At 44.4% G+C, this 26,781-nt stretch overlaps 1 protein-coding gene across 1 annotated transcript; it reads right to left on the reverse strand.

Moving 5' to 3' along the window:
* Positions 1-11,899: 11,899 nt before the first annotated feature.
* Positions 11,900-12,923, reverse strand: LOC144763444 (cdc42 effector protein 3-like). The gene has a single exon (XM_078649040.1). It carries the CDS (start codon positions 12,786-12,788, stop codon positions 12,021-12,023), a length of 768 nt encoding a protein of 255 aa, XP_078505166.1. The 5' UTR covers positions 12,789-12,923; the 3' UTR covers positions 11,900-12,020.
* Between the last annotated feature and the right edge of the window lie 13,858 nt (positions 12,924-26,781).

Here is a 26,781-nt window from a genome sequence, read left to right on the forward strand (position 1 = left end):
ACAATTCACTCCACTTATCTTATGTCCTTTTGTAACATGCTCACAACCTCTTTACAGGAGTCCCTTTTAAGCTGACAAAGTAAAATGTAAAATGATGGTAAAAATAAAAAAAACTGACCGGCAATGTACATTGAATTGATTGCACATGAAGACAGCACATGGTGGCACAAGGTCAAGGTGCGCTCTCATACACAGCACAAAGGTCATGCAAACCGCAGTTGAGGGCCCAAGTGAGATTAATGGGCTGCCACACTCTACCCGTTCATCTTGCTGTACCTTAAGGTGGCTCTCCATTTCAATTCAAGCATCTTTATTACATTCCATACCCTGCCAATTTTAACAGCTGCTTTATCATCCCACAATCAATAAGATCAGGCTTCGTTTATTTATGTACAACTCCCCACGCTCCATCGCCCTGTGCCGGCGTCATCATGAGACCATTCTTACCCACTGTATTTACTGATCAGCCTTTTTTACGTTGGCTGGGACTTTCTTTCACAATCTCACTGCTAAGCATCGCCGGAAATTATCGCAGAGATAACTTGCTATTAGCAAGGTTTATCTCAGAAGTGATAAAAATCCTTGCGCTAACTGCCAAATGAGAGATTATCGCTGGAAAACCAACGATAATCTCTCGAAGTTTGGCGTTAGCTTGATGATAGGGGCTCACAAACTTAGTCATGATATCCACCTTCCATAGGATATCATGGCTAAGTCAGGAAAATACCAGGTGTAAAAAAAGCAGCGCTAACCGCGATTAGCGCTGCTTTTTTATCACTAACAGGGTTAGCGAAATCCTTGATAATAGGAGAAATGTCGCTTAACAACATTTCTCCTATTATTTTTCTCTGGAACGCCCCCTTTGCATCTCATTAGAGATGCAAGGGGAAGCATAGAGAAAAAGGGTGCTAACATGAGAATGTGCGTGTTAGCACCCTGTTGCTGATAGGGAGATCATTTTATCTCCGCTTTCTTGGCTTTTAAAGCCAAAAAAGCGGAGATAAATCCCTTGATAATATGCCCCAAAGTGCACTCAATTATGTATATACTAGGGCCCAGGTTTACGAAGGGCATGAGTCGCGTTTGCGTCAAGCAAGCGGCACAGGCCTTTAAGTGAGTTTTAATATGCCATGCAGAGCCACCTTGCTTGGCTCTGAGTGACAAAGTAAATCGGGAGCAACAAAAGGCAGCGTAAGTAGCTGCCTTGTGTCACTCTGCCCATTGGAAAGCGTTTCATTGGTGGAGTGTGGGTGTTTCCATTGATCCACTAAGGTTTTCTAGCGCATTCCCAGGCTAACTTACAAAAATGAACCTGGGAAAGTTTCAAAATGCTATACCTTCCGAGGTGAGGTGTGACAGGGAGAAATACGTTTATTTCTTCGCTTTTTTTCCTTTTTCTACGAGCTGCATTCTGTAGCAAGCATGGAAAAAACTCAGATGATTGTTTTCATGCAGGAAGGTGTGCCTTTCTGCACAAAAACAATGTTGCCTGTAGAGCAGGCACTCTTGCACCTACGTTGACGCTAGGCTATGGCGCATCTCCCTGTCACACAACTCAGTGCAGCCTGGTGCCTTGCTGCGTTGCATGCCTTGTCCCTTTTGCCTCGTTGCACACCTCAGGAAGGGAGATGGCATGCCAATTGTGCATGTTCTGAGATTTGTGTTGGCCCCAGTGGCTATAGAGTGCATGGATAGCACTGAGGTAGTGGGCATGGTGAGAGGCAGTGCGGGCTTATCATGTGTGTGCAACCACTGCATACACCGAGCCCACAAATGCACACATTCTACTTTGTACTTTGTGAATCCCCAAGTGCCTATGTTAACAAAGATGAGGATTACAGGGGCCACATGGCAAATCTTGTAAAGAGTATTGCCATTTTATTGAAAAGTCATTAAATTGCTTGAGTAACAAGAGCCTTCTGTTTAGGTTTTGACTCTTCAGGGGTACCAATGACAAGCAGTCAAGGCTTACGTGTGAGGGGTAGAACACTCAGATACATTTAACACCAAAATAGGGAACACATCGAATGGCTGAGCAGATATTTTAATTTACTGAAAAAATGATTTAATACACAATTAAAGATAGACTGCCATGACAAACGCGCCTTACCTGAGTCCCATAGTACGTTAGAATCATCCAAAGTCTGGTGGACAATATGGTTCCCAGTCAGGAAGGGACCCCATGTGCTGTAATAATATCTACAATGACGGTTATCACAATCCAACAGGTACAGTGTTTGCTTTGCATTGGAAAGTTAGAAAGTTTTGTTCTCGCATTCAGCACATATCTTATTGTCTCTGGTGGTGGGCGCAAATCAGTGAGGCAGCTTTTCTGTGCCCCTTTGGTGACTTGAACACATGCACTATGAATTCATTTCATGATGGTCTTGGTAGCAGTTTGCAGGAAGATTGCCCTTAGTGTGAAAGTGTCCTGGGTGATCTGACATCTCTGCGGCCAGGGTCACCAATGTACACCACAGAAGGAGTATGCCGCGCAAGAGAGGGAAGGGCCTGCACACATTTTGGACAGTATTGCGTGACCTAAGGAGTCACTAGTTGAGTGTCAAGAGGAACCACAAAGAGGCTGCAGGTAGGTACACATGTTTTGCGATTAGCAATTAGCGAATCGCAAATTGAGAATGCAATTTCAAGGGTGCAGGAGTGTCCAAAGGACACCCTGTTGCACCCCTGAATCTGCATATGAGTGCATCTTGCACACACACATGCCTTAAGGGCATGTGTGTAAAATGGATGTTTTTGCAAATTACCATGAAGTTCAACTTCATGGTAATTTGCTACTCCTATTTGCGAAATCGCTATTTTTTTTAGTTTGATGCACTGCATTTAAGGAATCTCAATTTAGAGATTCCTTAATTGCGATTTTTGCATTTGGGATGATGCACCCCAAATGCAAAAATACCGGTCGCAAAGGGGCAGATTCTGAGAATCTGCCCGTTTGCGACCGGTTTTAAGGTTGATGCATCTGGCTGTATATCCCTTCTTTTTTACTCAGTTTGTAGCACTGCAAGTATTCTCCACAGACAACCTTTCTGGACTGGTGCAATCCATTTCTGTCTGAATGTATCCATGTCTCACCTGACTTCCAGCACAGGAAGCGCTTCTTCAGGTCGATCCACCAGTCCCTTCCTATGGAAACATTATGGATTTGATCTAGTTAGTCCATATAACCGAAACCTTGCCAAACTATCTAGCTCCTGCAGAAGCAATTGAACTGTTCTACAAGGCTGCTGAACATAAACCAGCATGTCAACAACCTACATTAATGCAGTGTGTTCCATCACACCCAACTATAATCCCCAGCCCTGCCCTTTCATTCTTAGGGTGATTGGTAAGAGTTCAATTGCCATCCTGCATAACGTGCTAAATAGGGCATCCATGCCTGGTACCACACAATGCATTCCAGGTTTCCGCGTCAATGCCTCTATGTTCCAGTCTTGCTGTCGGTTCACTATACAGTAAACAAACCAAACTCTGGAAGTTCTGATCACAATCAATGCATGCAAGCCCAATCAGCATGTACTAATAAACATCTTCTCAGAGATCGGTCCCCTTGGTGGTGGCAGGCATCCCATCATTTTCTACTCAGGGAGTCCTTCAGCCAATCCAGTACTTTTCGATGTGTTTCAACCTCCTCTGCTACAGCTGGCCTCCGTAGGGTGATGGACACTCAGCAAAGCCCTCTATACGTGTGTTGGAGCAGTCATTTCTTTATTAACCCCTTGCATGCTGATGACGACCCCCAGCCGTCATGCACTACAGTGCTCGTGTGCTGATGACGGCTGGGGGCCGTCATGACCGCACCCGTGCTGAAATCTTCAGCACGGGAGCGGAATCGCGGCAGCATTCAAGGGGTTAAGGTGAAGCTCCCACTCAGGCCTCAAGCTGACCACTCACACTGGTATAATCTAGTGCAGTAAACACATAAGATCTCTATGTTCCACTGACAGCCCAGCTAAAATATCATTTGCAGGGAAGTGGAGAGGAATGAGCAGCGTAGAGGTGTGGGGAAGAAAGAGAAGAGGAGAGGGTTGTCTCAATACCTATGGTGTCTTATGACAGCCCACCTTTTAGGACTAAATTACAACCAACCCTATCTCCATAGCTACATAACTACAGGATTCTGATATTGCCTGACCCGAGGCCTATTTACCTCAGAGCTGGAAATGGATTCTCAAGTCTATTTTTGTAGGCCATGATCAGGGCCAGCTTTAGCGCTGGTGGCGCCCTGTGCGACAATTTTTTTGGCGCCCCCCACAGACTCCCTCACTACTACCCTTTAACAGTGCCCCCTCAAGTCTCCATAACCACTCTCTCTCAGATTTATTTAATTATTTATATAATGTGCCGCCAATACCAGTGTAGGGTGTCAAAGCACTTTACATCACACACATATTAAATAGAGACAATCATATGTGTGTAAATCAGTGTTTAGGAAATGTTACATAAGCCAGAAGACTACAAGGTAAGTCACATGTCATCCGTACTGGTAGACAGTATAGTTTAAGAGTGCTTGGTCTGGAGAAGCAGAGACTCAGGATTTAAACCATAATCCCATGGCTGAGGGTTACATTTAATTATAAGGATTTTTTTTACCGAAATGAACAAAATTAGAATAATGAAAGACGGAGGAAAACATCATAAAGCTCTAATATAGATTGCAGTTTGCATGCAGCTCTTTGATGACAGTTATTAGTTCACTGTTCCATGTTAGGATTTTAACATCTACACTGCTAGTAACAAAAGGATCTCTCTGACAAAAGCAATGACCTATTAAAACTATATGCACTTTGTGATCAGCATGGTACACATTATTTGCAGAAAGCACATTAACTCTTTATGCCACCTTAAAATGAATTAAAACTTCCACCTGACAAAACTCCTCCTCTCTCCAGGAAGAACATTATTCACCGTGTTATCTTGACATTTTTATTTTTGTATGACAATTGTGGAGGTCAGCAATGCAGCAGCAGGTGTTTTTAAAACCATACAATAATTCCAAACACGGCGCCCTCTCGAAGAGTCAGCATTCGTCAGCATTCGGTGCAGTTGCACCTGTCGCACCGCCCTAGAGCCGGCCCTGGCAACATATAACATATATTAAGTAAATATTTAATTGCATGTCACATTCTGCCAAGCACTTGGGGGCAGATGTATCATTCGTTTTTTTTGTCGCAAACGCTGCGATTCGCAAAATAGCAGCGTTTGCGACAAAAAAAACGGGATTTGGAATTTATCATGCAAAAAGCCTCGCAATATTAGGGAATCGCAAATTTTGCAATTCCTTAATATTGCGAGGCTTTTAAGATATCGCAAATTGCGATTTCTTATTTGAAATGTATTAAGCATTTCAGTGTTGCGATTTTTGACTAAGAATTCGCAAATTACTACCAACTTGTAGTTGGTGGTAATTGGCGAATTCTTTTCAAAATGCACTTTTTTAAAATTCTAAAGGTGCCATATGACGCTCATACATGCCCTTAGGGCATGTATGTGCGCCATATGCGCACACATGTCAAATTCAGGGGTGCAGCAGAGTGTCCTTAAGACACCCTTGCACCCTTGAAATTATTCTCAATTTGCGATTAGCAAATTGCTAATCGCAAATTGAGAATAATTTCACATTCATTCCTATGGCCCTCCTGGCCCATAGAAATGAATGGGAAATTATTCCTTAATTGCGATTAGCAATTTGCTAATCGCAATTAAGGAATTTTAAGAAATCGCTAATAAATAGCGAATTTCTACATACATACCATTTTGCACTTCTCAAATAGCGATTCCTTAAAAATCGCTATTTGAGAATCGCAAAATGGTATCTTGATACATGTGCCCCTTAGTGGCATGTCATCATCCGTCCACAGAGCAAGTGAGAAAATTGCTCTTAGGACAGAACCCTTCCACACACTGTCTTCCTCATGCAACCTGTGTTAGGACCTGGTGGTGGATTCCCTGGTTACCACCGACCATCCAAATTGTCAGAGACAAGGTCTTGGGGAGTTAAAGCTTTCTCCGAAGGAACAAAGCATTCGATCAGAATGGCTGTGTACAATTCAGAGAATGAATGCAGACACCTGAATGAGGTGTGTGGAAACCTGAATACCACCATCACTGGGGTGGCAGAATGGCACAACAAGGATGACCAGGCACCCAAATCTGTCCTTGATCTTTCAAAATATCTACAGAAGCTTGGAAGTCTAGATAAAAATATAGGGATTTCCCTGGCAAGTAAAGTCTGAATCCTTCCCCAAGGGACTGTGTACCCCTTTCTATTCAGGAAGCATGATTGTTGCATCTCCACTTCAGTGTGTCGCACACAGTTTGCATCTGGTCTAACCCAATCATATAGAGTGATTTAAGGACAGACCTAGTTAGTTTTCCCTAGTTAGAATAACTGAAAGATCAGTCTCGCTGCTCTCACAGTGAGCACCTCTCTGATAATAATATCAGCAGCAAAAGGTCCTGAAGATTTGCTAACCCACACAGATCAATCGCTAGTGTGCAGAAAGAAGGGGATGTGTCCCCATACCTTGCTTCCTGATGTAGGCGGGCGCTGTGGTATTGTATGTGTGTACCATTAAAACCTTAAAACTTACCATTAGAAGACAGTATTCATGGTTAAAAATGTCCTTCATCTCCATATTTATTTACCGCAATATATTGGCTCAATCACACAATTTCAAGCAAGGAAGGCAATCATTTAAACACACAAGAATCAACCATTACTGGGATCTGCTGATGTGAAGCATGGAAGGTGTAAATAGGAAGTTGGGACCACCTCAGACATGTGAACAGAGATTGGGGAACCAGAACCAGTTTTGATTGGCTGTATTGTAACTCGCCAAGCTATTGGCCAGGCTTAGCTGCGGGCACTGCATACACAGCTCGACACTGGGGAGGGGAGGTGTTCTTCCCATTTACAGGACACTTAATGTACCACAAACGTCTGGAAGCACCAGTCTTTCAGATAATTTTGCTCCAAGTAAGAGGTCATTGTTTTAATTTTGGGGTGACATTCTCTCTAGGTATAGAAATTTCTTGAAGGGCTTGTGTCCAGAAAAGGTCCCATGAACTGGATCCTCTTTGGTGGTAAGGGTTTCTAAGGCCAGGTTGCATTCATCCAGCTGTTGAGCAGCTGCCATCTTCGGGCATTCTGTTAAGGCTAGCAATGGACAGTTTGTAGCCACAGAAAAGCTACCAATGGGATAGCAGTTTTGTAAACATGTTCATAAACAGCTGTCAGGCTGCAAACCAGCCTTGTATTTTGTAAATATTGATCCCTTATCAACTGGAGGAATTGTCTGTGGTTTTAACATACGCAAAACCACTGAGCACAACCAGCTGCCATGATGAACTGCTGACTAAGCAAAAGTAAGAACCACCATCTTGACCTTCTGTAGAAGAAGGAATTGGTTGTCAAATGGTATCATGATGCTAAAGTAAATGTTAGAAAAATCCAGTCACACTGTCAACCAGTTTTTAAAAAGAATATGTAAGAGACAAATTTACAAATAAAGAATTTCAAAAAATATGTTTTTCATATTTGGTGGTCCTTCCGAAAAACGTATTGGTTTTCACTATGCGGTGGGTCAGAAAGTTTAGCCGAACAGACTAAGGCATTAGAGAGAAAACGCCACATCTTTAAGAGATGTTTAAACCTGAAATATTTTTCCAATTTTCGGATTTCCATGATTAGCAGCTTCAATTTTAGTAGTCATTTTGCATTCAAACCTTTCACCCTTAGATGGAGGCCCCATCATGGAGTATTCCATGGACAATCTGAGAAATCTTAATTGTTGATTCTGGGCAAAAACATGAGATCAATTTCAGTAACAAGCTCTATGGCCTCTTTCACCAGTATGTAGCTGGGGAGACAATTGCGAACTTCTTCCGTTTGAACAGAACACCTTCCGCACCACCAGAAACTTAGTAACACTGAACCCAGTTTAGGGCAGAGCCAGCTCTTGTGGCATTATGTATCACCAGGAAGCAGTAAGACCAGTAGTCTAGTCCAATGAACATGATCTGTTGTCAGCGAGAAAGGTGCCTTCCCACTTCTTCTGATGTCTCTGAGATACAGTCTACCTCCAAGGTGCTCTTTATTGCTGCAGAAGCAGTAAAGAAAAGCATGGCAGGGGACTGACTACTGACGTCCGCAGCACCCATGACAGAGTATTTGTGATTGGAGGCACATGATGTCACATGGAATAGGGACAGGGCCGGACTGGGGACCGAAATCGGCCCTGGCAAAGTGCTCAGCCGGCCCCCCCTCTCCCCTGGGGGTGCGACCGCACTCTTTGCGAGGGCCGGTTTTCGGCCGATTTTGTTACATGGCCGTTTTTGCAGCTATGCTGCAAAAATGGCCCTGTAACAAAATCGGCCCCCTGGGGCCCAAAACCGGCCCCCACCCATGCGGCCGACCGGGGGATTGCCCGGTGCCCGCAACGGCCAGTCCGGGCCTGAATAGGGAGATTGGTTGGCTTATGAGAGTGTTTATACTGGCTTTGCAAATAAATGAAGCTGGAATTAGATGCTTGGTTTTCTCCTTGAAGTTTCTTCTCTTGGACCGTACGGCTAAGGCAGCAGAGGAGATGTTGGGCAGAGGTTTAGACCACAAATGAACCCTCGCCTTGAAAGACTGAATAGTCTTGGCTGATTCAAAGCAGGTCTGCGGTCCTTCTTGCACTGCTTAGATTAAGCTTTGCACTTTTGCCGATGATATACTGTTGGAGTTCTTTGTCTATTGTTAAATAGATGCTTCATGTAAAATGGCAAGTTAGGGACTTTGGTGTTAGCCTATTTGAAAGAGAAATCACCGGCCTTGTAATTCTTTTTCAAAATAAAGACTAACAACTCATGCTAAAATGGATCTCCTTTGACTAACATACATGACGGATAATCCTGTAAAGATTTCGTTGTGGTGGATGAATATAGTGCATAGACATGCACTAACAAAAAAAAAAATGCTAGGAGCTGAAAAGTTTACTGTGAAAAGGGATCTCAAACTGTATGGAATCGCTGTGAGAAAAGCAATTTCCAGTACACCTGGTGAGGGTGCCCATCCACATAGAGGGATCAGAAATTGCTGCGCAGGGGTCTTCGTTTGGTACTGGCCAATCACATTTTTGGTTACCGGAGCTATGCGAAGCAGTTCACAGATTAACAACTAAATTCGGAGGGTTTCAAAGGTTTGGAATAAGACAAAGCCAAGACATAGGAATGGTTTACCTTGTTTCCTTTCCACAGATTTAGTCCCCTTCCTTATCCTCACTACATAATAAACTTACACTATACAGCTACATAGACACCGCCACGATGCTGTGAGGATGATCCATTTATTGTGCAATTTCCACTGTAAACAGGATGCTATCTTGCATGCAAGAGGACACTTGTTATAACTTCCACAATAGGTTCATTGGGCTAGACTATTCCAAAACACTTCCTTGACTTGTGTGGTCTCTCAATGACGTATGGGGCACAAAATTAGAGTGATACTAATTACCTCATTCATGCTGGAATTTGTGGCACACAATCCGTGTGAGTTATGGTACACAATACCAATCAAAAGTCATCCTGTGAATTATTATACAGAGCTCCTGGTGTGAGCTAGTCTTTAGAAGCCAGAACTGCACAAACATTTTAAAAGTGATGAGCATATCAAATATGTTAAATTAAAGCACTGTGAACGATGGTCATTTATCTTCTTTGCAATATCTTCCTATTCCAAGATTTCTGTACTCTGTTTTCCAACCCTTTCCCTAAAGTGCCAGTCATTTATCCCAGTCTGGCATGCTAAGTAGCTTAATTTACTCATCAGATTATTAAATCATAATTTCACATATAATTGGCGCCTAATTCAGATCTTTAAAGCGTAGACTTGACTTTGAAATGGGGCACAAATGTATGCTTTTAGAAGAAAGCCTGAGCTCCCCCAGAAAGGAATGGTATATTAATCAAATCAGCTATTAGACATGCCCCACCTTGAAACTCATTGGCGGCCCAGGCTTTCTACTTCCATTGAATGCAAATGCTCTTAAATTCGATGGGTAACTTTCTTGTACCTTGAGAAAGTTCCACCCTCTACAGCACTCTGGAGCCATTTTCAAATGCTGTTCATTGCCAGTGAGGAGAGACTTACTCTAAATGTTGTTCATGTACTGAAGCAGATTTCCAGCATGCCGGTATCTCCTCCAGCCTTTCCTACCTTCTGGAGAGTGACAGAAAGACCTCCTCCGCATCTTTTTATGCCACATGTAACTCCAGTTTCTCTAGACATGGCTTCCTTTCACAAGCAGCTTATTGTTGGCCATACTTGCAAGCATGAAACAGGACACAAGGTTCTGCAAGTATGGTCCCAACAGTCAATGGAGGTCTGCAGATGTGGTCTAAACAGTGCACCATTTCCTTTTACCAATATTCTTTCAAATTAAATGCTTTAATTTTTGTTGAGGAAAGTTGCTTAAAAGCAAAGTAAGCACATTTTTTAAACACAAATGTAAATGACCCAGACTGGAAAGTGGTGGTTTGAAAATCGACACTTCCACATTTGTGAACATCCATCATTGACGACCTAATGGCCTGCGTTTGTTACAATGTCACATGCCCCAACGTTGACCCCTTATAACAACGAAACCGGCTCATTCTCCAAATATTTTCTTTTCCCAGCATTCCCAGGGGATTTATAAAGCTGTCAGGCTCTTCTTTTAAAATGTTTTCTTTTTATTGTGTGGCATGAATGATCAACACAATGCAAATTGGTGTACCGTACATCCCCCCGCGTATGATATTGTGCAGCACACAGTCTCTGATCAAGCAATGCAAGGAACAAAAGCTTTTAAAAACATATATCACCATCTGCAGTTGTAAGCATGTTTAAGAATACATTATTTCAAGAAATGAAGACGCAAAATAAAATATCATATACCTTCTCAAACGTCAACAAATATTCACGATGGACCTGCAATGTCAAAAGAAATCAATAGCCATTGACAAAAATAAAATAAACAGGCTGCTCTTAAACCTAACAGCTGAAACTGGACCTTGAAGGATGTAAACATTTTCAGAGATCCACCGTTTCCAAAGATGTGCTGTAGAATCCAGTCCACGTTTGACTCATAGAAATTATTTAAAAAAATAAAAAAGTACTCTTTGGGAGACTGAATATTGCAGGCGAATACATTAGGACCCAAAGCAAAAACTGGTTTAATGTCTCTTGCTGCTGACATAGAGCTTGTGTGACCAACAGGCATGACGGGCTGTCATGTGACTAGTAACAGACCAATCACACAACAAGAACAATCCAATGTCTTTTATAAATATACACAAAAAGAGGTAAGGAGTACCTAAAATATGTTTTACATTTAAAAATAATGTTACTATTGATATTATTTCCTCGTATTTTACTCTGGAATTGTACTTTTGTGTTTGACCTGTGCATGTCCAAGTGCAGCAACACCAGTATAAATTGCGGAGCCACTGAAACACGGAGTAGTCGGTTAACCGTCAGGCGATTCTACAGAATACCCACCACTGGCAACTTGAAGACTGTGGTGCACTGGGCCTGCGCAGGCAGCATCATAGTACCTGGTCCGCCAATGGTAAAAGTGTGTAGTGAATAAGGTGCATATTGTCGACAACAAGATCTTACCAAAGGCAGAATTTGTCATCCATGTTCCTTCTCCAGGATAGGATGTCTGAGGACCATCAAAGATTCGAAAACGAAACACTATGACACTATAACAGGAAGTTTCTTACCTATGGCCACTGTTTTTCTTTCAGAAAACGAAAAACAAACGTGTGATGCAAAATATCATGATATTCACACTAAAACAGTGTTATTGATGTGTAGGAGGTCTACCATGCAAAGAAACAGGAACACATGCGTGGTGAAAAGTATTTTAAATACTGTTTTTTAAAACTCAACAAGAGCAGATTCAGCTAGTATCTTAAAGTTGTACAAAGGTCAATTTTGTGCTATTGCCTACAGATAAGTGTTCGAAAGGTTACAACTTGTTCCTGTCCATGACGTTGAGGACCTCGTCCAAAAGTGAGGGCCCCAAGTCAATCTGCATGGAGAGGAGGGAGCTAGTGAGGTCAGAAAGAGACTCCTCCGACTTACTCTGCGTCTTTGTTAGTTCGCATGCAAGGGGACCATCATCAAACACATCCCCTGTTTGCCAATCGTATTGTTCGGAAAGACTGGAGGAGTAACTAACCCCGCCGTTTGTGCAGCAGGAAGTGGGTCCAGTTGACTTCAATGAGCTGTTATCACTATACTGTGTCCCATTCTCAAACTGCATGCATTTCTCCTGCAGTTTCTCTTCAATGACTGGCTCGCAGCTAAGTCTCGGAAGCTTTGATGCGCTGAAGGCGTCATGCTTCGAATGAAACGTCACTTGGGATAGTAAGGGCAGTGTTAGGGCCTGGGAGCCACCAATGGTCGGAAGTGAGATAGCGTTCTTTAGCACCGGAGAAGGCGTTTCGGTGAACATGGACTCGCAGGTGCTATTTGCTCTGGAAAATTCACTGTGCCCCCCAAAATGACCAACCCTGGAGACACTTCTATTGCCAGGCAGCAGTTCATAATTTCCTTGCAAAAATGACATATCACCAAAAACATCCTGCTGCCCTTCGGATCCAATGTGTATGGTATGTCTAAAGTCTCCAAGGGGTGGGCTGATCATGTCTGGGGATAAGATGTCTCTCAGTTTGAATTTTTTACCTTTCTTATTGTTACCCGCCTTCAGGTAAATTGGTGTTTTTGCTGGCATCTTTCAGCTTGCGATTTACAGGGCCTTTCAGTGAGAAGAAGCCCAACCCCACTTCCGGTCGCGCCAATTCTAATCTGCAAGTTTCCGGTAACAAATTTCTCACATTGTTGTCTTTCACGGCTCCCGCGCCCAACTCCTGCGCCTTTCTGAACAGACCAGCGACGAATGGGGCGTGGGGGGCACGTGGGCTGAGCTCCAACGCCGCAGACCGTTCAAGGTGAAGTTTATTCCAGCCACGGACGTGGACACGACGCGGGGCACGCTCGGTCAGAGCGAGGGACCTGCAAGGGAAACAAAAGCGTTTATCATTAACAAGCTCTTCGTGGTTCACTAGTTCTCATTTTCAATAAAACAATTAGCGATTGTACTGACAGTTCCGGCTCACAGATTAGCCTTCTGATGTTGTTTCCCTCCAATAGGCAGCATGAAAGGGTTAATCCTTCCAAGAGCTAGATAACCTCTCTCTGCCTTCATGGCTCTTTCAAGTCAGAGCGCCTTATTTCTGATTGCTGAACACAGCTTGCTCATGTGAAACCGCCCGCTGCCATAGCCGAACTATTGGGCTATGTGCCTTCCAATAGGAGATGCATCTTTTCTGAAAAGATTGCTGAAGTCTGTAGAAATGCGTTCAACCCTCTTAACATGCAATGCAAGACTCCGAGGCCCTCGTTCAGAGGGGCCTTGAATTTGAGGAGGTAATGCAGCAACCTGTTAAACGAAAGTATCGTGGGTTTAGGGGGGCCATTAACATGTGGGAACATGATAAGGTATGTAATACCGCATATGATACTGCTTTTATGTCTTCAGCCGGTCACTACGAGCTTCCTCATCTGGAAATCGGCGTTATACACAGATTTCTGTATGCTTTCTTTCAACTCTGCTCTATTGTCTAGGCATATTTTAAGCTTTTAGTGGGTGGCAAGGTGTATGTACTGCTTGTAATTCACTTTCTGGCCAAAACCTCCTGGGCCATATTTACAAGTCCCTTGCGCCGCCGGTACATCGCTTTTTGTGACGCACCGGCAGAGCAATTTGGTGCAAGTACAAGGACAGGAAAAACCACCCTCTGTGGCTTTCCGCATCCTTGTAAATAGGTCCCTTTTTCACACAGCACTTTGCGTGAGAGAGGTGTGCCATGTGTGTTGCTGTGGGTGTTCCCAAGCAACACCCATGCATTCTGCCACATTCCCAGATTTACAAGGTTTGATAAACCTAGGAATGCGTTAGAATCCTACGCCTTCCCAAGGGAAGTATAAGGAGGAGCAAAAAGGAGAAATACTTTTATTTCTCCTTGTTTTTTCCTCTTTTTTTTGTTTTATAATTGTTTTTATTGGGATTTTACAGTACATTACAATATATAGCACATTTAACATGAATTAACACTTCGCTGAATATTCGACGGGGGTTAAAATTGCGTTACAGTTTGGTGGACGCGCACCCATCCATGTTTTTACACTTAACATAAAAACAGCGGGTGATTGCAGTGTGTGTCTTAGTTCGTGCATGGCAGCCAATTGTGCGCCAGTGCATGGAAAAGCACAGGGATTCATCATTTTGTTGTAAATATGATGCATCCCTGTGCTCTGAAAGCAACGCAGCACTGTGCAGTCAAATGGCTTACTGCACCGTGTTGCGATACTTTCTCGTAAATAAGGCCCCCTGTTTTCAACTGAAAATGGAAATACCCGACAACTTTAAATTGGGTCTAAGGTAGAGTTTTGCAGATCAGAAGGAGGGATAACACAGTAATACTGTTTTCCTCCATTTCTTGCATCACAACTCAGAATGCTGTTTTTCCCAACAAAAGTACAACCAATTAACTTAGGTGAAAACGGTGGGAACATAATGTATTCAGATCTTGTGACACCAATTCTGATATAAATTCACATTTGCGCCTCGATCAGGATTACTGCAGAATTAAGGATATTGCAGTGTGTTTATCCCCCGGTGAAGTTTCATCTCCATATTCTGAGTTTTCCTGATCAGAATGAGGGAAAAAACGGTCAGGCTATGGCCTTTGTTTATGATTACTATACATTATAAAGCAGAAATATTTCCATAAGAAACATATCCTGCAAAAACGTACTGGCTTGGAAAACACTGCTGTTGGGTGAATTTCCTAATTTTAACGCTTTGCTGCTTTGGACACTTCCCTTGGGACTGTGCTGCTTTTTTACCCACTACTCGCGGTACCCGCTCCGCGGGTCCCGCTTCGTGAAGGGTGCCTGATTGCTGCTGGGGGACATTGCTGGAGGAACCTAGGGAGGTGTGTGCGTGAGGCGGGGCTGCGAGCGAGTGCGTGTGCTGGACTGGGACTCCAATTCCCAGGAGCACCCGCCAGCCCGGATTACGATCACCTGGGCCGCTCTCCCCGACCCCTCCCCCCCACCCTTGAGCCTTTAAAATCTGCAGTTCCTGGATCGCCTAGCGGGACGCTTTGCTGCTTTGGACACTTCCCTTGGGACTGTGCTGCTTTTTTACCCACTACTCGCGGTACCCGCTCCGCGGGTCCCGCTTCGTGAAGGGTGCCTGATTGCTGCTGGGGGACATTGCTGGAGGAACCTAGGGAGGTGTGTGCGTGAGGCGGGGCTGCGAGCGAGTGCGTGTGCTGGACTGGGACTCCAATTCCCAGGAGCACCCGTCAGCCCGGATTACGATCACCTGGGCCGCTCTCCCCGACCCCTCCCCCCCACCCTTGAGCCTTTAAAATCTGCAGTTCCTGGATCGCCTAGCGGGACGCTTTGCTGCTTTGGACACTTCCCTTGGGACTGTGCTGCTTTTTTACCCACTACTCGCGGTACCCGCTCCGCGGGTCCCGCTTCGTGAAGGGTGCCTGATTGCTGCTGGGGGACATTGCTGGAGGAACCTAGGGAGGTGTGTGCGTGAGGCGGGGCTGCGAGCGAGTGCGTGTGCTGGACTGGGACTCCAATTCCCAGGAGCACCCGCCAGCCCGGATTACGATCACCTGGGCCGCTCTCCCCGACCCCTCCCCCCCACCCTTGAGCCTTTAAAATCTGCAGTTCCTGGATCGCCTAGCGGGACGCTTTGCTGCTTTGGACACTTCCCTTGGGACTGTGCTGCTTTTTTACCCACTACTCGCGGTACCCGCTCCGCGGGTCCCGCTTCGTGAAGGGTGCCTGATTGCTGCTGGGGGACATTGCTGGAGGAACCTAGGGAGGTGTGTGCGTGAGGCGGGGCTGCGAGCGAGTGCGTGTGCTGGACTGGGACTCCAATTCCCAGGAGCACCCGCCAGCCCGGATTACGATCACCTGGGCCGCTCTCCCCGACCCCTCCCCCTCCTTGCCCGTAGTCACTATATCTGGCCGCTAGCCCTCCCGCGGGAGTGCGCCGGGCGAAGCCCGGGACAAGGGCGGGACCGTCTGTGGCCGTCAGGGGCCAAAGGAGGCCGGGCTGGGCCCACTCCCTTTCCTCCCATTTCTTGTGTCATAGATCTTTTTTATATTCTTTTATATTTTGCCATATGCTTTTTGTGTGAGATTTCCACGCTATTAGCGATAACGTAGACAGAGTAGTGTTACCATTGTCATAGATACGCTTTAGAGGTATTTGTTTCCTTGGTTCTCAATTTGCCCTGGTTAGGAGATGTCCTCACCCGAGGTAAACACTGCCCCAGGAACGTCAGGGACCACTATCTTAGGACCCCTGGATACATTTTTTGCAAAAATTAAAAGTGAGGTTGATAAGGACATTACATTTGCAGAGAAGAGAGCCGGCCGACGTCTCTCTATCGAATTGCTCAAACAAAGACCCCTTCCGTGCCCGGATGTAGCTACAGGTCTTTTAATAGATCTCACAGACCCAATTGAGCATGATAATGACTCCCTTTCTACAGAGGATATTCCCCTCATTTTTCAGAACAAACTATCTGATCAGATAGACCCTATAACTATCCCGGACAATATTCCCTCTCAAGTAGCGGATAGTCAACCAATAGACTTATGTACTCCCCTCAATGATCCAGCCCCATTGTACAATATAAATATACCTTCGCCCATATTTACCCCAACTGGACCAATTCGACTCCTTTCCAACACTCCTGCCGGGAAGCCCATAGACTCACCTAAAAATACATCTTCCAAGGCTATTAACAAGTGTTCTAATACTCCCTCGGGTGCTCCCCCGAGGAAGAGGAGAAGAAAAAAGGCACCCCAGAGTGGAATTAGTACCTTTACTAATCCTTTGCATACTCTACATACGACTCCACTAAAGGAAGGGAGAGTGGACTCAACGGAGCACACGATTCCTAAACCTATATCTGTCCTTAGTTATTCAGGGTTATTAGATGATATTAATTCTCTTATAAAGGCTCTCATTTTACCTCTCACAGAAAGGATTGTAAGTTTAGGGGAGAAACTCGACCAAATTCTTCAAGGGCAGAAGGGTTTACTTTGTTACATACCGGATGAAAGTGACAATTTAACACAGCCTAACAAACACTCTATCCAACCTAAACTAGCGCCTGGTACCCCTTTAACAACTAAAAAACCCATAGATGGGACTTGTAAACATGTGCTAGACACTAAACTAACCACAAAACCTAGCTCAACTAATAACACCACCATCAAAGATAACCCTATCCCGAATACACGGACCCTAAACAGACGCCCCAATAATACTAAACCGCTGGGTAATACAACTTCTGACCCCACATTAAGATCAAGTCCAAGAAATACTGTCGACCTACCACCTGAATGCCTAAACTATGTCATCGTACTAACAGGTGTACCTCCTCTGCCAGTGGGTAACCCAGAGCATCATTCTAACTTAAAAAATAAGGTTATCTACTGGTTGAGGAGAAATAGGCCACCCCCGAAGCATCTAAATTGTGAGATCGCTTTGGTGAGGCGTTGTAAGTGGGTCGGCACTAGACCTAAGGACATCGAGGGTGATGTAATCATAATCAATTTTAAAGACCATAGACTGGTCCCTTACCTTAGTGATTGGTTCCCTGGGAGAGGTGAGGGGGGGATTACCACGCACAATTTAAGTTACTTTTACCCGGAATCTTTGATGAAACCTCCGTCCCCTAATATATCATTATTAGGGAACAAAACCCAAAACCACATGAATGCTCGGAAACTGGAAGTCCTGTCGGGACCTAAGATGCCTTGGCAGTTGGACCAAAGACACCATACTCGAAATGCCCCTACTTCTTCCCAATCAATGTCTACTCATTCCCAATACCCTAGGCACTTATCCCATTTCTCATATCACTTACAGTCTCCAATGACTTCCAAGGCCCACACTCACCACAACACTAATAGCAATCCTTTTTTTCGACCATGGCAGTCTAATCAACTCCCACCAACCTTCAAAAATCCTATTCATTCGAATCAATGGGACTACTTTCAAACTTATAATCCCAAGGAAGTTTGGAATATACCATTGACTAATTTATTCCATCCTCTTTCTGGGTTGGATGAGAATGAATGACTTACTGAGCAAAGCAACAGAAACAATACATGTGAGGGGCAGGGGGTGCGACAACGTATTTTCGTTCGAAATACTCTTATCAGTCCACTGATTGAGCAACAGGTCAAGGAGCGAGAGGGGGATATGCCAACAGGACCTGTTCTGGAAAATAGCCCCGTCCCTCATCGTTCCCAACCAACTTCTGAGGATTGCTGTGCTCTTAGTGTCACGTCTTCTCATGACCCTGTTATTACACCTTCCCAACCCCTGAGAAATTTCATGGGGACCACCCTCTGCTCAGATGTATCCACCACTACGGTATCGTACTTTAATTCCCTCTTATCATGGAATGTGGCAGGTCTAGGGAGTAAAGTTGTAAACAAAGCATGGTTAGCAGTTATACAAAGGCATGGTATCTTGTGTTTTCAAGAAACATGGCTGTTAGAGGAAATTCATCTGCAGGGGTATCAGACCTTTCACTCTCCGGCAGTGTTGTCAACACAGGGACACAATAAGGGTGGGCTCTGTGTTTACGTTTCTACCATTGCGGATGTTAAGGTCCATAAATTCTTTTCTACTTTGTACTTTCAAATTTTATTACTAAAATGGGGCTTTAATGAGAAAATATTACTGGTGAATTTTTATACCAAAATCCCTAATAGCGAAATGGAATCTACTATGTCAAACATGCTGTCTCATATGACCCGATTTGCTGAATACTCAAAGGGGGCAAAGATAATCTGGGTCGGGGATTTCAATTGTACCATCTGCCCGTCCATTGAAACAGATTTGTGTGGCCTGTCTGATTATGGGGTGGAGGGTCCTATCCACTTTTCTCACACAAAGATGGGGTCACTTTTAAATGGTATTGTTTTTAATTTTGATTTATTCTTTGTGAATCAGACCTGTTTACCACCTATCCCTTTCGAGCCAACCTTTTTTGGTAGAGGATGTAATACGGTCATTGACTTTGCACTCACATCTTATCCCAATCCAGGGTTCATATCTTCCTGGGAAGTAGGCAAAGACATATTTAGTGACCACTACCCTTTAAGAATTGGGCTAAATGTAAAAGGGCGCCCTGACAAAATGGAAACTTCCCGCCTGTACCCATTTAAGATTGATTTAGCCAAAACTAACGGTTACGTGGTTAAATGGGAAAAAATTGTACCTAGCACGTTCCTAAAGAATCTTTTTCCTCATTGTGTTAGTGATATTAATGTTTGCTTAGAGGAATTCGAGGAGCCCATAAACACTATGGCAGCCTTTGCTAACATTCAATATCACATTAAAAATTTGTTGATTCGCATGCCTAAAAGGAATATGCTACTTACCAGTATGCATCTGTTCTTGGCATAGAGGGCTGCAGAGTGGTACATTTATGAATAGATCGCCATCTGGTGTTGGGCTCGGATGATTGCACTTTGTTTTTCTTCTGGAGAAGTCTTTGTCGTCATAGATGACTCCTCCTCTCGGTGTTAGTGCGCATGGGCATCGGCTCCATCCTTAGATTGTTTTGCCATAGTAGGGTTAGATGGAGTAGTGTAGTATAGTACATAAAGATATGCCCATGTAAGTGTATCTAAATAAGATAATGTTGGGACAGACACAGGTTTCCGGGGAGGCTGGGAGGGCATGTACCACTCTGCAGCCCTCTATGCCAAGAACAGATGCATACTGGTAAGTAGCATATTCCGTTTGAGGCATATGGGCTGCAGATGGTACATTTATGAATAGATTGTAAAGCAGTTACCTCCCTAGCGGTGGTCACCAGTGTCTGTCGCAACTGTTTGAAATAAAGTTTTTAATACAGCTTGGCCCACTCTGGCTTGTTGTGCAGCCTGTACATCAACACAGTAGTGTTTTGTGAATGTATGTGGTGTAGACCAAGTTGCTGCTCTACATATGTCATCTAGGGGAATGTTCCCTAAGAATGCCATAGATGCTCCTAGTTTTCGTGTAGAATGAGCTCTAGGAGGAACAGTTAATGTTCTCTTTGCTTTAATGTAACATATTTGTATACATCTTACAATCCATCTAGCGATGCCTGCTTTAGAGATAGGATTGCCCTTATGTGTTGGGGAAAATGCTACAAATAGTTGTTTAGTTTTCCTGAAGTTTTGTGTTCTTTCTATGTAGTACAAAATGGCTCTTTTGACATCTAGTGTATGTAAAGCCCTTTCTGCCACCGTCTGTGGCTTTGGAAAGAAGACTGGTAATTCCACTGGCTGATTGATGTGGAATGCTGAAATTACTTTAGGCAAGAACTTTGGGTTTGTTCTAAGAACCACTTTATTCTGGTGTAACTGTAGGAATGGTTCTTGTATTGTCAATGCCTGTAATTCACTTACTCTCCTGAGTGAGGTAATGGCTATAAGGAAAGCCACCTTCCATGTAAGGAATTGTATTTCGCACCTATGCATAGGTTCGAAGGGTGGCCCCATTAGTCTGGTGAGTACTACGTTGAGGTTCCAGACTGGGGAAGGTGGTAATCTTGGTGGAATGACTCTTTTAAGGCCTTCCATGAATGCCTTTATCGCTGGTACTCTGAACAGTGATATGTGTTGCCTGTTTTGTAGGTACGCTGCTATAGCTGCTAGATGTACTCTGATAGATGTGTACGCTAGATTACATTGCTGTAAGTGTAATAAGTAGCAAATAATCTCCTTTGTTGATACGTCCAGAGGGTTGATATTGTTATTAGTACAGTGTATAGCAAACCTCTTCCACTTAGCTGCATAACATGCTCTGGTGGTTGGACGTCTCGCTTGTTTAATTATCTCCATGCAATTTGGGGGTAGATCTAAGTACCCAAATTCTAGGATTTCAGGAGCCAGATCGCTAAGTTCAATTGAGTTGGATCTGGGTGCATTATTTCTCCATGGTTCTGTGTAAGATGCATGGGTAGAATTCGTAACTTTTGATGTGGCACTTGTGAGAGTTGCAGGAGCGTGGTGAACCACGGCTGTCTTGCCCACGTGGGTGCTACTAGTATCATGGTCATTGAATGTTGTTGCAGCTTCCTGACCACTAATGGAATTAGTGGGAGAGGGGGAAAAGCGTATGCAAATTTGTTGGACCAATTTATCCATAACGCATTGCCCTGCGACAGGTGATGTGGATACCTGGACGCGAAGCTTTGGCATTTTGCGTTCTGATGAGTGGCAAAGATGTCTATCTCTGGTTGTCCCCATCTTTGGAAGAATGGCTGCAGTATTTGGTGGTGCAGTTCCCATTCGTGTATTTGTTCCGACTGTCTGCTTAAGATGTCTGCTATCTGGTTTTGGACTCCTGGTAGGTGTTCGGCTAACAGATAGATGTTTTGAGGAATGGCCCATCTCCAAATTTCCTGTGCTAGTCTGGATAGTTGGAGAGAGTGCGTCCCCCCCTGTTTTTGAATATAATACATTGCTGTCATGTTGTCTGTTCTGATCAGGACTGCTTTGTTGGTAACATGTATCTGGAAGGCTTTCAATGCTAGAAACACTGCTAGTAGTTCTAGATGATTGATGTGCAGTGTTCTTTCCTGTGTATTTGTCCATATGTGCTCCCCATCCGGTGAGCGATGCGTCTGCTGTTATTGTCACCTGTGGAATTGGTTCTAGGAACGACCGCCCCTTGGTAATGTTTGTTATGTTCCACCACTTCAGAGAGAGGTGTGTGCGGTCGTCTACCAACACCAGATCTGTAATCTGCCCTTGAGCCTGATTCCACTGTGTCGCTAAGCATTCTTGTAGCGGACGCATTTGTAGTTTGGCATATGGTATTAGCAGTATGCAGGATGACATCATGCCTAATAGCTGCATGAACACTCTTGCTGTTAGTGAGTGTTGTGGCTGAAATCTTTGAATGATTGTAAGCATTGTTTGGATCCTGACTGGGTTGGGGTACACTTTGGCTTTTTCTGTGTCTATAGTAGCCCCCAGATATTGTTGAACCTTGTTTGGTTGTAGGTGTGACTTTGTGTAGTTCACCGTGAACCCTAGCTGGTGTAGTAGCTGAATTGTCTTTTGTGTGTTTTGAAGACATTCCTCTTGTGACCTGGCCTTTATTAGCCAGTCGTCCAAGTATGGGAAGACATGAATTTGTTGTCTTCTTAGGTGAGCTGCTACCACTGCCAGGCATTTTGTGAACACCCTTGGTGCCGTTGTGACACCAAACGGAAGGACTTTGAACTGATAATGTTGTCCTTCTACCACAAACCTGAGGTATTTCCTGTGGGCTTTGTGAATAGGGATATGAAAGTAAGCGTCTTTTAGATCCAGTGTAGAAAGAAAGTCCCCTTTCTTCAGTAAAGGAAGTACTTGTTGGAGCGTGACCATGTGGAAATGTTCCGAATTTATGTATGCGTTGAGAGGTCTTAGGTCCAGTATTGGCCTTAGAGACCCGTCCTTTTTGGGAATTAGGAAGTATAGGGAGTATACTCCTGTTCCTTGTTGGTGCTGTGGAACCTTCTCTATGGCATGCTTTTCTAGCAGTGATAGTACTTCTTGTTTTAACAGTGCCAGGTGATCTTGTTTCATTGGACGCTGTTTGGGGGGGATGTTTGGTGGGGTAGCTGTGAGTTCTAGGCAATAACCATGTTGGATAATTTGTCTTACCCACCTGTCTGATGTGATGTTTTCCCAGACAGGTAGGAACTGTGATAGGCGTCCCCCGACCGGTGTTATATGGTCTGGGGGGAGCTGTATGAAGTCACTGTTTTGGGGTTGGAGAGTTGCGGTTGTTGTTGTTTCCGCGACCTCTACCCTTGTTGTTGTTACCCCTGTAGCCACCTCTAGAATTACCTCTGGGTGATGTAGGTGTAAAAGAGGTTTGCTGCTGGCTTGTACCTGTATTTTTGGATCCTCCTCTATAGGTGGATCTACGAAAGGAACCTCTTTGTGTCGGCTGTTGCAATGCTCCCATTGATTTAGCCGTTTCGGTATCCTTCTTCATCTTTTCTAGGGCCTCATCTGTCCCTGTGCCGAAAAGTGTTTTCCCATCAAAAGGTTGGTTCAGTAGCGATGTTTGTACCTCTTGTTTGAACCCTGATACTCTGAGCCATGCATGTCTCCTTAACATGATGCTTGTGTTTGTAGACCTTGCTGCAGTTTCTGCCGCGTCTAGGGCGCACTTTATCGAAGTGTTAGTAATTAACTTCCCTTCTTGTATGAGTTGATCTGCCCTCTTCTGATGTTCTTTAGGGAGATGTGTGATGAGTTTTTCTAACTCATCATAATGCGCTCTGTCATACCTTGCAAGTAGTGCTTGCGTATTAGCTATGCGCCAACTGTTTGCCGCTTGAGATGCTACTCTCTTGCCAGAGGCATCTATTAGTTTAGACTCTTTGTCAGGAGGTGGAGCTTCTCCTGTAGATAAAGAGTTTGCTCTCTTACGAGCGTTTGTGACCACTAGTGAGTCTAGAGGAATTTGCCCTTTAATGTATATTGGGTCTTTTGGAGCTGCCCTATATTTTTTATCGATTCTTGGGTTCAATACCCTAGCCCTCACTGGGTCTTTGAATATATCTGATGTATGACTGAGAAGGCCCTTAAGCATTGGTAGTGTTCCTGATGTTCTTTGTGCAGTAGGTAGTGTTTCTAATAAGAAATCCTGTATTTGAGGTTCTGCATGTAGTTCTACCTTATGATATGTTGCTGCTCTATTAATGAGCTGTGCAAACCCAGTATTGTCATCAGGAGGTGAAGGTTTTGAGGGATACAATTCAGGGTCGGTATCATTATCTGACCCTACATTATACTCTTCCCATGGGTCTGCCTCCTCTAGGATTGTGTCTTCATCATCCCCAGGATGTTCCCCCTCCCCTGTGTCACTCTCTACATCTGTTGTAGGTGTAGATGGTCGTGTGGGAGGAATATTTGGCCTATTGTGAGGAAGAGGAGAAGATGGTGTGTGTCTAGGTTTGGGAGAAGAGGGAGGAGTTGTATTCGTCCCCGTTGTTCTCTTCTTCGGATGAGTCTTGTCGTCCGAATGTTCATTCTTCCTCTTTTTAGGTAGCTCTGTGACTACCTTGCCAGTCTTTGGGTCAATAAACAGAGTCTTTTGTTTAGGATCAGTCCCGTGTTCCTGTGTCGGTACCGCAGTTTTAGGGTCCGAAAGGTGTTTTTTCTTTTGAATGTCCATTTGTATTTTCGGTGCCGAGATTTTATTTGGATCCGATTTCTTCGGTATCGAAGATGTCCCCGGTGTCGAGGGTGTTTTCGACGCCGAAGCGTGCTTCGGTGTCGACATGGACTGCTTCGACTTCGAGCTTTCCTTGACTTGGTGCTTCGGTGTCGATGTGGTCTGTTTATCGGAACCGGAACCACTATGATGGGAGACCGAGTGTTTCGGTTTCTGTTTCGTTGCCGGGCTCGAAGGCGGGGCGTTGGAAACTTTTTTTGGTTGTCTGACCGGGCTCGAAGGCGGGGTCGATACCGTGGGGGGTCTGTTTTTTGGTAAAGGGACGTCGTCACTCACGGTTTGTTGGACGTCGATTTCCTCGACGTCAGACTCGTCCGCTTCAGACCCCGCCTCGTCGGCCTCTTCTTCCTTCTCTTCTGGGTGCTGGTCCTCGAACAGCTCCGGGATTGCTTGTGACTGCATTCTCGATACCTCGTGTCTTCGGGCTCGACGGTTTCTAATCGTCGACTTTGAAGAGAACGCTGCACAGGCCTCACAGTCCCTGGATTCGTGTTCAGGGGACAAGCAGAGGTTGCACACCTCGTGTAGGTCCTTGTGTGGGAACTTAGCACCACACGTTGGACATTTTTTGAATGGAGTCCTTTCCATGGACCCCGGGCTGGACTACGTCGAGTTTCTCGTAGTCGTCGTCCTTCGAACCGTGTCGGTATGGAGTAAAGTCGCGTTCGATAACGATACCGTCGATTTGGAAAGTAATACGCGCCGGTTATAACCTTCTTTGTTGAAGTCGGTCCGGAGCGCTTCGATCCTCATCCGAACCCGATGGCGGAAAAAAACAATCTAAGGATGGAGCCGATGCCCATGCGCACTAACACCGAGAGGAGGAGTCATCTATGACGACAAAGACTTCTCCAGAAGAAAAACAAAGTGCAATCATCCGAGCCCAACACCAGATGGCGATCTATTCATAAATGTACCATCTGCAGCCCATATGCCTCGAACATAACCTTACGAATTCTGAGGGGTGGTTTAATGGGAAATGTACAAAAGCGTTGAAAGCCTTAAAAAGGGCCTTGAAATTGAAACCAAGAAATCCGTCCAATATACGAGAAGCCAGGAAACTATATAAACTGGCCATTAAAGAAAGAAGATTGGCTTTAAAAAAATCTGCATGGGATTCACTGTTGGAGGCCTCTAGACAGAAAGATAGTTCCCTCTTTTGGAAGTTGGTGAAATCACTATATCAACCGAGGGAAAGAGGCAACACAATTGATCTCGCTATAACTGGGGAAAGATGGTTAACCCACTTTAGCCAATTATATAACCACACAAGGAGAGAAGACATGACACTTCCAACAGGGGGGGTTCCTGCGGCAGACAATACTATAGTTAATAGTGGCCGTGAACATCCCTCTCGTCATCCATTTCCAATAGACCTAACCTTTTCTATAGAAGAAGTTACTGCGGCAATAAAGGAAAGCGCATCAGGCAAGGCACCAGGGCCAGACTGCACTCCGGTAGATGTGTACAAAGCTGAACCAGACTTCTGGGCACCACTTCTTACAAATGTTTTAAATCAGGGAAACCGAAGTGGGTTTATTAAAACATGGTCTGATGCCATAGTGGTCCCCATATTCAAGAAAGGCAATAGGGACGACCCTACCTGCTATAGGCCAATATCCTTATTGGATGGCCTCATGAAAGTAGCAGGTAGAGTCATTTTAAAAAGATTACAATTCTGGGAGGAGGACCACAAAGTAGTATCATACTTGCAGTATGGGTTTAGGAAAGGCATCGGGACAACCGAACAGTGCCTAAATTTATCTCTCCTTATTTCCAAATATACTAAAGCCAGAAGCGGAGCCTTATTTATAACTTTTATCGATTTAAGCTCTGCTTTCGATTGCGTGGACCATTTGTTTTTATGGACCACGCTGGCTGAACTGGGTATTGATGCTCGCTTAATCACCTTCATCAAAGAGCTTTACAATAACTCAGGTGCTAGAGTAAGGTACGGTAATCAGGGGAAATGTACTGAAAAATTTCCAATCTCAAGAGGGGTGAGGCAAGGCTGCATCCTGGCCCCACGGCTTTTTAATTATTATATTAACTCAGTCGGACAAAACCTTTCAATTGCTCCAAATGATTACCCTACAGTGAAAGGCTTACCAGTCCCAATTTTACTGTACGCCGACGATGCGGCCATAATGTCCCAGACCCAAGTCGGTCTACAGAGGGCGGTAAATAACTTTGCTAGTTACATGAAGGACAGAGGACTTAGAGTGAACATATCTAAAACGTTCACCATGCCATGTACTAGAAAGATTAATAGAGCCCCTTGTAATATATTCTTAGATAAACAGAAAATAGCAACAACTGATCATTTTAGCTATCTAGGAGTTTTATTTGATAGAAGGTGTCGCTGGAAGCCGGC

Source organism: Lissotriton helveticus, chromosome 6 (assembly GCF_964261635.1).
Source record: "Lissotriton helveticus chromosome 6, aLisHel1.1, whole genome shotgun sequence".
Taxonomy (NCBI): domain Eukaryota; kingdom Metazoa; phylum Chordata; class Amphibia; order Caudata; family Salamandridae; genus Lissotriton; species Lissotriton helveticus.

Bases quoted from the DNA above. Each gene is read 5' to 3' on its own strand.
- LOC144763444 (XM_078649040.1), bottom strand. From the start codon at position 12,788: ATGCCAGCAAAAACACCAATTTACCTGAAGGCGGGTAACAATAAGAAA.